General features: G+C 36.6%; 1 protein-coding gene across 1 annotated transcript; it reads right to left on the bottom strand.

Moving 5' to 3' along the window:
* Positions 1–1,326: 1,326 nt before the first annotated feature.
* Positions 1,327–5,908, bottom strand: LOC110881444 (FK506-binding protein 3-like). The gene is made up of 2 exons (XM_022129702.1): positions 5,712–5,908; positions 1,327–2,242 (listed from the first exon to the last, which is right to left on the bottom strand). The coding sequence occupies exons 1-2, from the start codon at positions 5,906–5,908 to the stop codon at positions 1,327–1,329; spliced, it is 1,113 nt and encodes a 370-aa protein (XP_021985394.1).
* Between the last annotated feature and the right edge of the window lie 7,701 nt (positions 5,909–13,609).

The following is a 13,609-nucleotide window of genomic DNA, read 5'->3' as shown; positions in this document are numbered from 1 at the left end:
GAAGACATGAAGATCAAGCATTCACCGTTAAAGTATGTTCTCATTGATGATTTAAGAAAAATACAAAACCAGGAGAAATTTGGCAGCAGTTCGGATAAGAATGCCAAAAGTTACAAATGGTGAGAACCCACTGCCCTATGTATAGACCTCAGAGGCCTTCGTACGAAGCCAGGCAGAGACTCACTTCGAACCAAACATGCTAGACTACCTCCCTTCGTACGAAGGTGCACAAAATACAATAAAACATGTTCAAACTTAAACAAATACATATAAAGACTCAGTACTTGACGAAGGCTACAGACATTTGCATCTACAGACTCCCCCTTGGATGTAGCTGTAGTCATCTCGTATAGTCTTGATCAGTGCTTCCTGCTTTCACTTTTCTCCATGTTCTTCCTCTTGCGTTCCGCTGCTCGTTCAACTAACATCTGTTGACGCTTGTGCCTACCAACCTTGATCCACTATTCTCGCTTCTCTTTGATCCCATCCATAGTCTTCGACCATTTTGGTATCTTTCTCTCTTTAGACTCGATTGGTGTTTGATCGTTTTCTGGCCATTTCAATTCCAGCTTGCACACCTTGTAGCATCAGCCATTCTCTTCTCTATCCTTTCATTCCGACGTTCATATTTCAGAAACTCCTCTAACTCTAGGTCTCGCCATTTGGATTCCCAGTACCTCCCAGAGTTGATATCTTTCTCAAAGCATACATTCACAAGCTTCTGAAAAATTTGTGCATGCTCTTTATCAACTTTGTAGTACATGATCTTGTTGAAGAAAAGACACTCAATGTCTTTCTTCGAGCAATTGACCAACCACATCGGGTCTAGCACATGAATATACCTCCATTATTTACCATCGAACAATGTAATCACAGCTTCAACAGTTCTCGGATTCAGAACCCACCCCTTGAAATCTTTATAGAATCCTGCTCCATCGCTTTCAGAGGCATGTTCTTCATACATCGAGGCTTACGAATATGAAGTGTGATATCTTTCTCACCAGTAATCGGATCAATCTTTTCAATGCGCTTCGGCCTGTGAGGTTTCCAATCAGGAAAATTCAATGTTGCTTGATGTTTAATGTACCTCCACAGCCGTCGCTCGTAAAACCTAACTTCAGGACCGTGAAGACATTGCTGCAGATTCTTTGTTTTAACCAGTTCTTCCACGTCCCACCAAGGTAAAGTTTTGATGTCTTTCAAGTACTTGAAATACTGGACTCCATGTTCTCTCTTGATTGCATAAACCAGCATATCTTCCAAGTATCCCCATGACAGAATATCACCCAATGATTCATTCGGATGCCCTGTAAAGAATTTCAATGGTCACTTAAACTTTCTTTCTTCAACAACAGGCTTCCTGAACCACCTCTTTCTTTCTTTTCTTAACTCTTCTTTAGTGAGAACCTTTGGAGGTCCTTCAGTTGTCAACTTTTCTGCCACTTTCCTTCTCAAATCATCTTCGTTATGAATTCTAAACAACTCAGAGAATGTAGAGAAGTCATCATCAAGACCTTCATAGTGTGGCGGAACATCATTATCTGAATCTAACGAATCATCCTCCACGACTACATCATCGAAGTTATTAGCATCTTCAACATGCTTGAACACATAGTCTTCATCGGAACCTTCTGGTATTTCATCTTCTATATCAAACTGAAGATTCTCATCCCTTAGACCAAGAGCATCTAACATATCCGATATCGACCAATTCTCAACTAACTCCCCCTCTTCAACATCATGAGTCAAGTAAATAACTTTAGGAGTTTTGGAGGGTACCTGATGAATAGCAGCTTGTTTAGATCCGGAAGTAGACTCCCCCTGACGTTGAGCTTCATGTTCTTCATTTCGCTCATCGTCCAAATAATCATCAATATTATCAACACATGTTGGTCTCACAATCAATGCACCACCTGCACCACCTTGATCATTATCATCATTATTATCATCATCATCATCATCACCATCGTAGTGATAATCATCGATGTCTTTAAAGTCATCATCTTCTTCGTCTTCGTCGTCTTCTTTATCGTCAACAATTTCGGCAACTTTAACTTTCTTTGCCTCCAGACGACGTCTTGCTATCTCAATTCTTTTCAAAATCTCCTCTCTGGTGTAGATTAACGGTTTTGGCTCACCAAAGAGAGTAAACAGCAGATCAGGAGCAACAGGATTTTCTTCAGCATTCAGTTCAGCCTCAGCATCATGAGCTTCAATGTCTTCAGCATTAACGGTTTCTGCTCTTGTTGAGACGAAGATTCCAACACTACTTCATCTACTAAATTCTTTCCTTTATCAAGAGCAGCTCTTGCAGCTTCTTCTGTGTAACACCTCGAAATTTTGTGTCCAATGAGGTGTTAACACGTGTCGTTTGATTACACGTGGCATCTATAATAAATAAAGGACTAAATTTGACGAACCTTGAAAGTATGTAAATTCGAGGGTTATAAATGTCAACAAAGGGTAAAATACTGTATAGTCACCCTAAATGATGCTCATACCTTCAAACGAATAAATCATAGATCGTACGGAAGCGAAACGTGGAAGAAAGTGAGGGATTACAAACCACAGGGGTTAACTGTGTCAACATGTTTAAATTATACCTCTGAGTGACCCTTTAACGTTCCCAAAACTTTGTAACAGTGTTATACACTCACTAGAATGTAATATATAAATTTCGCGAAGTTTCGTTATGAAACGAGAAAGTTACGATCGAATTCGTAGGAGAAGGGTTAAAAGCGTCAATAATAAAATTTAAGGCCTTCTGAATAATAAATAAATTAACCAGGGGCTTAACGATACGGGTAAATAACGCGAGGTCCTTAATTGTAATTAACCGAGGGCCATATCGCAAAGTTACCCCTTCAAACCCGAAAGGTCAGGTTATTAATTACCGAAGATTCGATATTTATTATAAAGATTTAGTAATCATTGGAAAAAGATTTATTTTTAACCCCTTACGGACCGTAAAGGGTATGCCTTACGGACCGTAAGGAGGTGAATGATTAAATATGATCCGCCTATGGCTTACGGACCGCAAGGCCGAAGCCATACGGTCCGTAAGCAACGCCCAGCGACAGATTGTTGGCTGTTGGCTGTTCTAATCGGCAAAACATGGAATGATGGGTTTCTCAGAGGTATGGACGCCCCCTACTCGACCCATAAACCTCTAGGACACATGCCATTCAACCCTTATCAGTTGTAGAGTGTTGTGTAATGATCTAAGGGCTTGACCTTGGCTATAAATAGCATGCTTATGCTCATAACTTTCATCACAACTCAAACACTCTCAACTGATCATTCCAAAAGCTTTCAAGCATTCTCCTCTGTTCTACAATCAAGTCTCAACTTCTGTAAGTTGCTTAGTTCCTTTGTAGTTCAATTTATGCTTAGTAAATCACTAGAAACCAAACCGTCGTAAATACGGTTTGACTTTAAAATAAATCCGAGATGGTTCAGTCTTATGACGAATCAGAGGAAGTTATGAGTTGGCATTAATGTGGGTAATAAACCTCTAAAAGGGTTCCCCCTGATCACCACTCTAACTAGCTCAAATGTCGAGTCAAACGAACGGTTAAAAAGTCAACAGAAAGCTATTTTTGCGATTTATGTATAATCTGTAAGTATATGCTATGGAACCTGTTTAGACACTCTTAAAACATGATATTAAGTATATAAACTTGTTTGCGCTCGTTTGAATCGACCATTTGCTATATTGACCCGGTTCGGAGCCGAATGTCGCAAAAGTTTGACTTTTGCTTTGACTTCAGTTCTGACCCGTTTTAGTGAGGTATAGATATGCCTTAGGACTCTCTTAGGACCAGGTTACATGATGGTGTAGACCTCTGAGATCGGTTCATGATTTGTCCGAGTCTTTTACGCATTTCCGTTAATCGCCTAAAAGTTGACCGTAACGCCCTTTTTAAATTAAAACGAGTATTTCGGACGTGTGAACGGACCATAACCTTGCTTACTAATTTATAAGCATGTTCTTAAAGTTTCACGTCAATCCGAGGTCTAGAATGTGAGTTTATGCTAAAAAGCGCAATCAAAGTAAACTTTTGTAATAAACGGCGCAATTAGCATAACGCCTATCTAAACCAAGATTTCGTCACCAAAACTTTTACCCACTGTTATAAAATAATATTTTTGGAGTTTTAAAGATTTTTAATAAATTTTACCTTGCTCATAACCTGCGGTTATGGCTACGGTTCGGTAAATACCGAATATGCCCTTTTCGGCCAAAACTTGAGTTCTACAAGGTCTTTTGGCCCGATTCCAGTTGCTACTGATTTTAAATAATAAATAAAGTATTTTAAACTTTATAAACTGTTCGGGAAACTCAGATTTCCTGTAGAACTCGAAAAGCTCTTTAAAAGTCTTTAAAATGACCGAAAAACCCCTACGGGGCGTAATATTAACTTAAACTCGTTACGGGCATCACGGAAGGTATCCTACTGATACCACAACCTCTTTAAGTCATATTGACTTAGGAAATAAACGTAAGACTCTCATGGTTAACCGTTTCGCCTATTGCGCACACGGTTCGGCTTATGAAACTAGTTTTCATAAAATAGCCGATACGGGTCAAATTATATTATTTGGACCCCAAAATCCAGAGTGTGAACCTTGAACCCATATAAAACAAGTCTCTGAACTTGTTTGGGGCAGAATCACATTCCATTCTCGGCTTTCGCCTTTTCGCGCGATTAAACCATATTTATATTCCGGAACCAACCGGTCTAGGCTACGGCCAATATAAAGACCCGTTAGGATTCTAAGAGGTTAATTAAAACCTTCGTTCCAGATTAGGAGCCCAGTAAAAGCTATCGGTGATTTAATCAAACTAAGGAATAATACTTGCAAAGGTAAATACTTTTAACTTATTTCCCCTGTATGGGCTTGGGATACGGTATAATATTTACCGCTTGATTGAGCATCATATCTTCCATCGCTTAGGTGGTTAATTAAATATTATGATCGGCTCATTTAAACAGTTTTGTTTCTTAAAAGCCTTTGGGGGGTTAATGACCGTTGTCCCGGATATCCTTGGCATCATTTTACGAAATGGCCACGACCATCGACATCCCGGTGTAGGCGTACACCCAGTATATATTGTCGACATTTAATTAAAAGACGTAGCCGTTGGTTTCTATACTACGGTTTTACGCAATGTGGTGTGTCTATTAATCTTTAACCCGGCACGACCCGGGCTACTGAACGCATAAAAGAACATGTAATACGTTCACAAGATTTTAATAATTTTCCCAAGTTATAAAAGAGTTTGTGCCTTGTGCATTCAAATCAAATAATTTTCCCAAGTTATAAAAGAGTTTGTGCCTTGTGCATTCAAATCAATTTTAATAAACATTTTTCAAATGTGTCAGTTGAATGTATTTACCAGTGTAAACTGACGTATTTTCCCCAAAAAGATTAAGTGTAGGTACTATACGAAATTGGCTGGTATTAGCTTCCTAAGCATCACGAATAGTCTCGCAAACTCGATGCCGTATCTGAATGAACAATATTTTATTATTTTGATCCGCTGTGGATACATTCGACTTCTGTAATATATTTGATATTACCACCAGAGGTTGAAGTATATATTTATCTTTAAAGCTTCCGCTGTGCATTTATATAATTGTGTGGTTTGACTATATTGTTGCCAACTACGTCACGGTAATCCCCCACCGGGCCCACCGGTGATACACGTGGAAATCAGGGTGTGACATTCTGCATCCAATCTCTGTCTTTCCATCCTCCGAGCCTTAGCTCTTCGGATTTCTACATCATCATATGCTGCATGAACATTGACTCCCAAACAATCTTCAATCACAGCATATAACATATCAAATTGTTTTTTCTTGCTTTCATCACGAGCTTTTAGATCTTCAAGCTCTTTCTTCATAATCTCATTAGCTTAACTCATTGTGGCATTTGCATCCTGCAGATCAGTATTAGATGAAAGTATATCATCAAACATCTCGTTTAGCACATTTATTCTTGCTCATCTTCTAACACCTTCTCTTTTACAGCTGTTAGCTCATTCTTCAACACCACATTCTCTGCTTCCATACTTCTCATCTTTTCTTTCGTTTCTTTCAACTTAACCACTGCAGCTTTCAATTTCTCATCAGATTCAGTCGTTGCCATCTCTAAAACGCTAACTCTTTTCAAGATTCCATCTACTCTCTCTTCTCCAAAGAAACCAACATCATCAAGTGAAGGAATTGGATCAAGATTTGAAGGAATACCAGGAAAGATTTGACTAGAACTTTGATGAACTGAAGTTGCAGCTTTCTTGGAAGTAGGCGTAGGTTCGTCAACATGAATCGTTTGTTGTGGAGGAGTGGACTGAATCTCTGGTTGTATTGGAACTGCTTGTTGTACTGGAGAGTTTGGAGGTGTTGCCATTCTCAATTCACTTTGATCTGGCACCGATTCTTAAACAGGTGATTTTGGAGGAGTAGGAACACGAACTTCAACATAAGGAATCTCCTCAGTCACCTTCTCAGCTTCAACAACCTTTTGCTTAGGAGGCTTGATCACAATTTTTCTAACTTTGGACTTTCTTGGAGAAGCACCAGCAACCTTTGCACTCCTTTCATTCCTCTGCTTTTTCTAGACTTCCCAGCTTCTTCTTCAGTTAGCACATAGGGCACATCATCTTCATCAGATTTTTTCTTTTTGTTTGATGCCCCTTTCAACGTGAACTTTCCACTTTTAAACAAAGTAGGTGCCATCTGTGTAATATCTATATCAGAAACTGTTGCGCTAGAATCTGAATGAACTTCTCCTTCAACAAATGTTTCCTTTTGAGCTTCACCACCCGTTGCTGCTTCAGCAATCTTAGCAGCATCTGCGGCAGCATGTTCTACCGAAATATTCAAAAATGGTTCTCCTATAACAGTAACATCAACATTCTCTGGAGGCAGATCAATTGGTTCATCGACCAATCTTGGTGGCGATTTCTTCTTGGAAATTCTCTTAGCTGCAGGTTTTGGTGTTGGAGACTTTGCAACTTTTGGAGTAGCCCTTTTCTTCTTGATTTCTACAATTTTCTTCCAAAAATTTCCTCGCTTGTTGTAAAACGGCTTCATCTTTTCTGTTTCTGAATCTGAGTTACTATCATCATGTCTCCATCTGTCAAAGTGTGGAGCTACATAATCAGGCTTTAAGATACCAGCAAACTGTTTCCTGTATGGTGGTTCTTTATCTTCATCTATGCCTTGGTAAACATTCAGCCTCTTTAACGTTTCAGCATCCATGTGATCTAACTCCAGCTCATCAATATCAACCTTTGGCAGATTCTTTATTTTGTCGTCCAAGATCATCTGTATAAACCTTGGATACTGCAAAAATTTCTCACCACTGATATTATCAACCATGTAGTTAAAAATGGCTTAAGAAATATTGAACGGACGGTTTAGAACTAAGCATGTTAAAACACACATAACAAAAATCAGATGAAACATCAAATGCTCCCTTTCAATGATGAAGTAGAAGCGTTTGTCTATACATAGCACACGCTCACAATTCCCCAGGTTGGTTCATCATGGTAGTAAGGGAAAAAACCTAAAAGATGAAATACTAAAAGAAATAAAAGTAAATAGACTAAACCTGTATACTACCAAAGTTAAAGTAGATCGACTAAACACACATTTACACAAAATTAACCAACAAAGAAAGAAGCTTTTTTTTAAAATAGAGGGGCTAAAAACTTGTATTAACGAATTTGAAGGTTTAAAAGTGAAGGAAAAATATTTTTTTTTAAAAAGCCATGTACTTTAAATATATATATCAAATACGTAAGGTAAAAATCAATGTTAACTTTGGAAATAAATAGTGGCGGACCATACATTTTTGCGGAACAAAAACTTTTTGGCGACATTTATCTATCGTTGTATTAAAAACTAGATTATCTAACTAAATTATATTTTGTCAACAAAAGAACGACAAGCATTCAAATATTTAATCATAAACTTGTAAATTTTTATAAACACTAACCTCTAATCAAATAAACTAAAACAATTAAACAAACTAGGGTATGAAACTGGAATAGCATACATGAGTTGGTCTCTGATCAGACCGTCGAAGTGATGATTGGAATGTTGACCAGGATAGTGTCGTAGGGGAGGGATCAGCCTCAGTAGACAGCAGTGATCGCGATTCGCCAATTAGATCTGCTTTGCCAGCTTTACGACTTTAAGTCTTACACAATAAATCATATGTGGGCTTAATTAATGTTTTAATAGATTCCTAAATTGGTTTTTTAGCAGTCATTTGCGAAAGTTCATGAAGGTCGGTTTCAAAAGTTCATGTGAGGCGATCGCAAAATTTTATAGGGGACAATCAAAATTTTAACGAGTTCAACACAATAACTCTTTTTAAGAATGGCAGACACCTCTATATTAAATATATGACTCCGCCCATGACAATAAATATAAATGACTCCTAATAAATAGACATCTATAATGATATGCACTTTCTAACCTAACGGTTCGGTTTTCAGATTTTTAATAACCGAAAATTTCAGTTTAGTTTTCGGATAAACATTTTCAATAACCGAAAAAAACAGAACTGAACCGAACCAAACCGAACTGATAAGTTACAATCCATGTATTTTTATGTTTAATTTTAATTGTCTAAGTGTTTAAATCAATGCTGGTAGAAAATATTAATTTTATTTTTGAATGTTAAGTGTTTATAATAAAAACATTACATGTTTATTTATAGTTGAAATAATTTTTTATTGCCTATAAGAATAACAAAATTTAATATAATAGTTATTTGATCTTCAAATTATTATAAAAGAAAATGTCTTAATAAAAACTTTGAATAAACATAAAAATAGATTATGTAAACAATATTAATTAAAGAGGTTAACTATAATAACTTAAATGTAAACATATAAAAAAAGATCGTTATAATATAAATTATACTTTTTATTTTTTGAATCTTACATAATTTTGTTCAAAAAAACCGAAATAATCAAAAAAACCAAACCGAACTGACGAAAAAACCGAAACGGAAAAAAAGCGAAACCGAATGGTTTTTAAAAACCGAAACTAACATTTCGGTTTCGGTTTTGATTTTGCCCAAAAACCGAATCGAACTAAACCGTGCACACCCCTACCACAAAAATCACTCGTAGTTGAAAAAAATAAAAGCACGCATGGTTAGAAACCTTAATTATGCATGTTGTAGCCTAATCAAGCACGTTATGCTACTCCTTGCGTACACTTCGCACATTAAGGATTTTTTGTATTTTAAACTCTTTCTATGTGTGTGTGTGTGTGTGTGTGTATGGTAGGGTTAATGCGAGAACCAGTGTGAACACAAAAGTAAACCCACTACACCACCACCCAAAACCTAAAAAAAAACCTAACACCCCCCCCCCCCTCCCACAAACCCCCAAAAACCTACCCCCCCCCACCCCACCAAAAAAAAAAGTTCTAAAAAACATAAAAAAAATTAATATTTTTTTATTAAAAAAATCGCTGGCTTTTGTCAGCAAAAAAAATTAAATTTTTTTATGATGAAAAGCAGCGATTTTTTCATTAAAATATTAGAAAAAATTTGTATGTTTTTTTAGAATTTATTTAGGTATTTTTTGTTGTGTTCACATTGGTTTTCGCGGTTCTCGCAATAATAGGTGATTCCTAACGGATCTTTCTCCTATATATATATATATATATATATACAGGGGATCGCTAAAATGAAAACCAACTCTAGTTGTAAAAACCATGAAAACCACTTTATGGCCCTTAGATCAACTAGATGGATGAATATGATTAAAAGTAGTTAATATTAATATTAAAAGCTTTTTGTCTTCTTATGTCTTAAATATTATAATCCAAAAGGGTATTTAAGTAAAATGACTCTATTTTGTCTTTTTATATATATTAATTTTAAATTACCTTTTTTGTCTTATTCATTAATTACTTTTTATTACTTTTATTTTTTAAACATAATTTCTTTATTAAAAACATTTTTAAATTCAGATTTTTTTTAAAAGATTTTTATACTTTTTACAATTTAAGTTTTGTGTTAAACTTTTTATGTTTTTTTTACGCGCCGTTTTTCAAGCATAACGCGCCGTTTTAACGCTGTTTTTTAACGCCGTTTTTTAACGCGCCGTTTTTAACGCATCGTTTTTTAACGCCGTTTTTTACGCGCCGTTTTTGACGCGCCGTTTTTTTAAGGTGTCGTTTTTCTCAATCGGCGTTTTTTTAACGCGCCGTTTTTACGCGCCGTTTTTTTAAGGCGTTGTCTTTCTCAATCGGCGTTTTTTTAACGCGCCGTTTTTTAACGCCGTTTTTTACGCGCCGTTTTTCACCCGCCGTTTTTACGCGCCGTTTTTTTAAGGCGTCGTTTTTCTCAATCGACATTTTTTTAACGCACCGTTTTTTACACGTTTTTTACGCGCCGTTTTTCCGAATTTTTTTAACGCGCCGTTTTTTTCAAGCGTCGTTTTTTTAAATGCGCCGTTTTTTCCACGTTTTTTAACGCGCCAAATTTTTTACACGCTTGTTACACGCCGTTTTAACGCGCCGTCTTTCCGAAGTTTTTTAATGAGCCATTTTTTTGAAGTTTTTTAACGCGCCGTTTTTCCGATGTTTTTTAACGCACAGTTTTTTTACGCGTTTTTACGCGCCGTTTTTTCAAGCGTCGTTTTTTTAAAACGCACTGTTTCTCCACGTTTTTTAACGCGCCATTTTTTTACACGCCATTTTAAACGCGCCGTTTTTTTCACTTTTTATAACGCGCCCTTTTTTGTACACTTTTTACGTTTTGCGTTAAAAATTTAAACTTTTTACGTTTTACGTTAAACTTTTTACGTTTTACGTAAAACTTTTTACGTTTTTCGTAAAACTTTTTACATTTTACGTTAAAAATTTAAACTTTTTACGTTTTACGTAAAAGTTTTTACGTAAAACTTTTTACGTTTTACGTAAAACTTTAACGTTGTTTTTTACGCGCCGTTTATTAACGTTGTTTTTTACGCGCCGTTTATTAACGCCGTTTTTCAACACGCCGTTTTTACGTTAACGTAATTTACGTTTTTAACGCCGTGTTTTACTCGTTTTTTTTACGTAACAGTTTTTACGTTTTATGTAAATTTTTACGTTTTTACGTTTTTGGTAAACCTTTTTTACGTGTTGCGTAAACCTTTTAACGTTTTACGTAAAACTTTTTACATTTTACGTTTAACGTTTTTACGTTTAACGTTTTTACGTTTAAAAGTTTACGTTAAACTTTTTACGTTTTACATTTTACGTAAAACTTTTTATGTTTTACGCTTCAAGTTTTTACGTTTTAGGTTAAAAAAGTTTACGGTTTACGTTAAAAAGTTTATGGTTTAATTTTTTTTTTTACAAAAATTTTTTTACGCAAAAACGAACGCACCTAGAAATCGCAAACTAGGGAGATGTCTCAGATATATCGTTATCATCATCGACTAGGAGGGCGGGGGGGGGGGGATTAAAAACCAACTACATCAAAACAAAAGTCTATCTCGAAAAAAAAAAACAGGGTTTGGCTTAGATTAATGGATATATCAAAAAAGGAGGGGGTGGGGAGAATTTTTTTAACGCCGTATTTTACCGCGCTGTTTTTTTACGTTTACGCGTCGGTTTTTTACGTTTTACGCCCAGGTTTTTTGCGTTAACGTTTTTTTACGTTTTACGCGCCGGTTTTTTTACGTTAACGTTATTTACGTTTTACGCGCTGGTTTTTTTACATTTTCCGCCCCGGTCTTTTACGTTAACGTTTTTTTACGTTTTACGCGCAGGTTTTTTACGTTAACGTTTTTTACGTTAACATTTTTAAATTCAGGTTTTTTACGTTAACGTTTTTTATGTTTTGGTAAAAAAAAAATTTACGTTTTTACGTTAACATTTTTAAATTCAGGTTTTTTACTTTAACGTTTTTTATGTTTTAGTAAAAAAAAAAAATTTACGTTTTACGTAAAACTTTTTACGTTTTACATTTTTACGTTAAAAAGTTTACGGTTTACGTTAAAAATTTTACGGTTTGATTTTTTTTTACAAAAAACTTTTTTACGCAAAAACGAACGCACCCAGAAAATCGCAAACTCGGTTAAGCGTCTCAGATATATTGTTTTCATCCTCGACTAGGGGGGGGGGGGAATAAAAACCCAACAACATCAACACAAAGTGTATCTCGAAAAAAAAACGGGGTTTGGCTCAGATTATCCGATAATCAAAAGGCTGCAAAATTGGGGTTGCAGGTTTAAAAAACCTACCATCCGCCGTCCATGCTGCGCCATCGTCATCAAAATCTGCGGTTTTTTTTTTTTTTTTTTTTTGCATCATCGCCGCCCCAAAATCGACTATATCAAAACAGATCAAACCTCATATCAAAAATTTTCAAAGTTCATCAAAACAGAATCAAACTATCAACATTTCATTACTAGAGAAAGCAAAATCACCGGAAGTTCATCAAAACCCACATATCAAAAATCAAAAGTTCATCAGAAAGGCACCATATTCAAGAACACAAATCAACCCCTCAAAAAAGCACCAGATTCAAGAACAGAAATCATCCCATATCAAACATAATCAACAAATCAAAACTTTCAAAAGCACCAACAAAACAGAAAAATCAAGAATCATCAGCAAAACTTTCCAAAAATCAAGAACATATACCAAAAATACCATCAAACCAAGAATCATCAGAAAAATCAACTAAACCCATAAAAATGGATGCTAGATCACACACCACCCACCTGTCGTCGACCCACCACCACCCAGCCGTCGAACCGCCACCACCCACCGTCGAACCGCCACCACCCACCGTCGAACCGCCACCACTAACCCGCTGTTAGAACCACCGCCGCCGACCAACCACCACCGTAACATCATAGATCGGGACACCAACAATAACAATATCATAGATCGGGGCACTAATATCATAGATCAGGACACCAACAACCATAGATCGGGACACCAACAACCACAACATCAAATCGGAGCTCACTACCCCCGAATCGGAGCGGCGATGATGGCGGCGGTAGTGATCTCACGGAGCTTCCGTTTCTATTCTCCGGCCTTGTCGGCGATGAGCAGGGGGTACAACTGTACAAGGGGGAGGGGGCCGGAGATAAGGGTGTGTGGTGGATTGAATCTGTCGAATCATTTTTCAAGAGAGAGAGATGAGTGTATGTGGTGGATTGAATCTGTCGAAGCATTCTTCTGTGTTATGGGGTTTTTTAGAGAGAGAATGGTTACAATTTGGGGTATTGAAATATCAGAGAGAGAGAGAGAGAGAGAGAGAGAATGAAAATGGAACATGTATGATTTAAATAGAAACATTTGGGGGTGTGTGGTGAATGTCAGGGGGTATTTAATGAAGAGAGAAGGAGGGGGATTAGACATTTGGGGTAAAAGACCAAAACACCCTTTTAGTTGGCATGATCTGATTGGTTGAAAGTGGTTCTCGCGGTTCTTACAACTGGAGGTGGTTTCTATTTTAGCGGCTCCCTATATATATATAGGGTGGGGTTCGGCTAGAAAGTCCAAATTTCCTAAAAAGTGTAAAAAGTCATAAAACACTCTAATTTCAGCCATAAAACACACCTAAAACC

The sequence above is a fragment of the Helianthus annuus genome, chromosome 10 (genome assembly GCF_002127325.2).
Source record: "Helianthus annuus cultivar XRQ/B chromosome 10, HanXRQr2.0-SUNRISE, whole genome shotgun sequence".
Taxonomy (NCBI): domain Eukaryota; kingdom Viridiplantae; phylum Streptophyta; class Magnoliopsida; order Asterales; family Asteraceae; genus Helianthus; species Helianthus annuus.
Note: the sequence above shows the minus strand (reverse complement) of the source record. Positions and strands in the feature narration are given on the sequence as shown.

What these genes read in the sequence shown, in the direction of transcription:
- LOC110881444 (XM_022129702.1), bottom strand. Translation starts at nt 5,908, where the DNA reads ATGAAGAAAGAGCTTGAAGATCTAAAAGCTCGTGATGAAAGCAAGAAA. An exon ending in TGTCACACCCTGATTTCCAC is followed by an intron (nt 2,243 to 5,711) that starts GTGTATCACCGG and finishes CGTCTCAACAAG; the next exon opens with AGCAGAAACCGTTAATGCTG.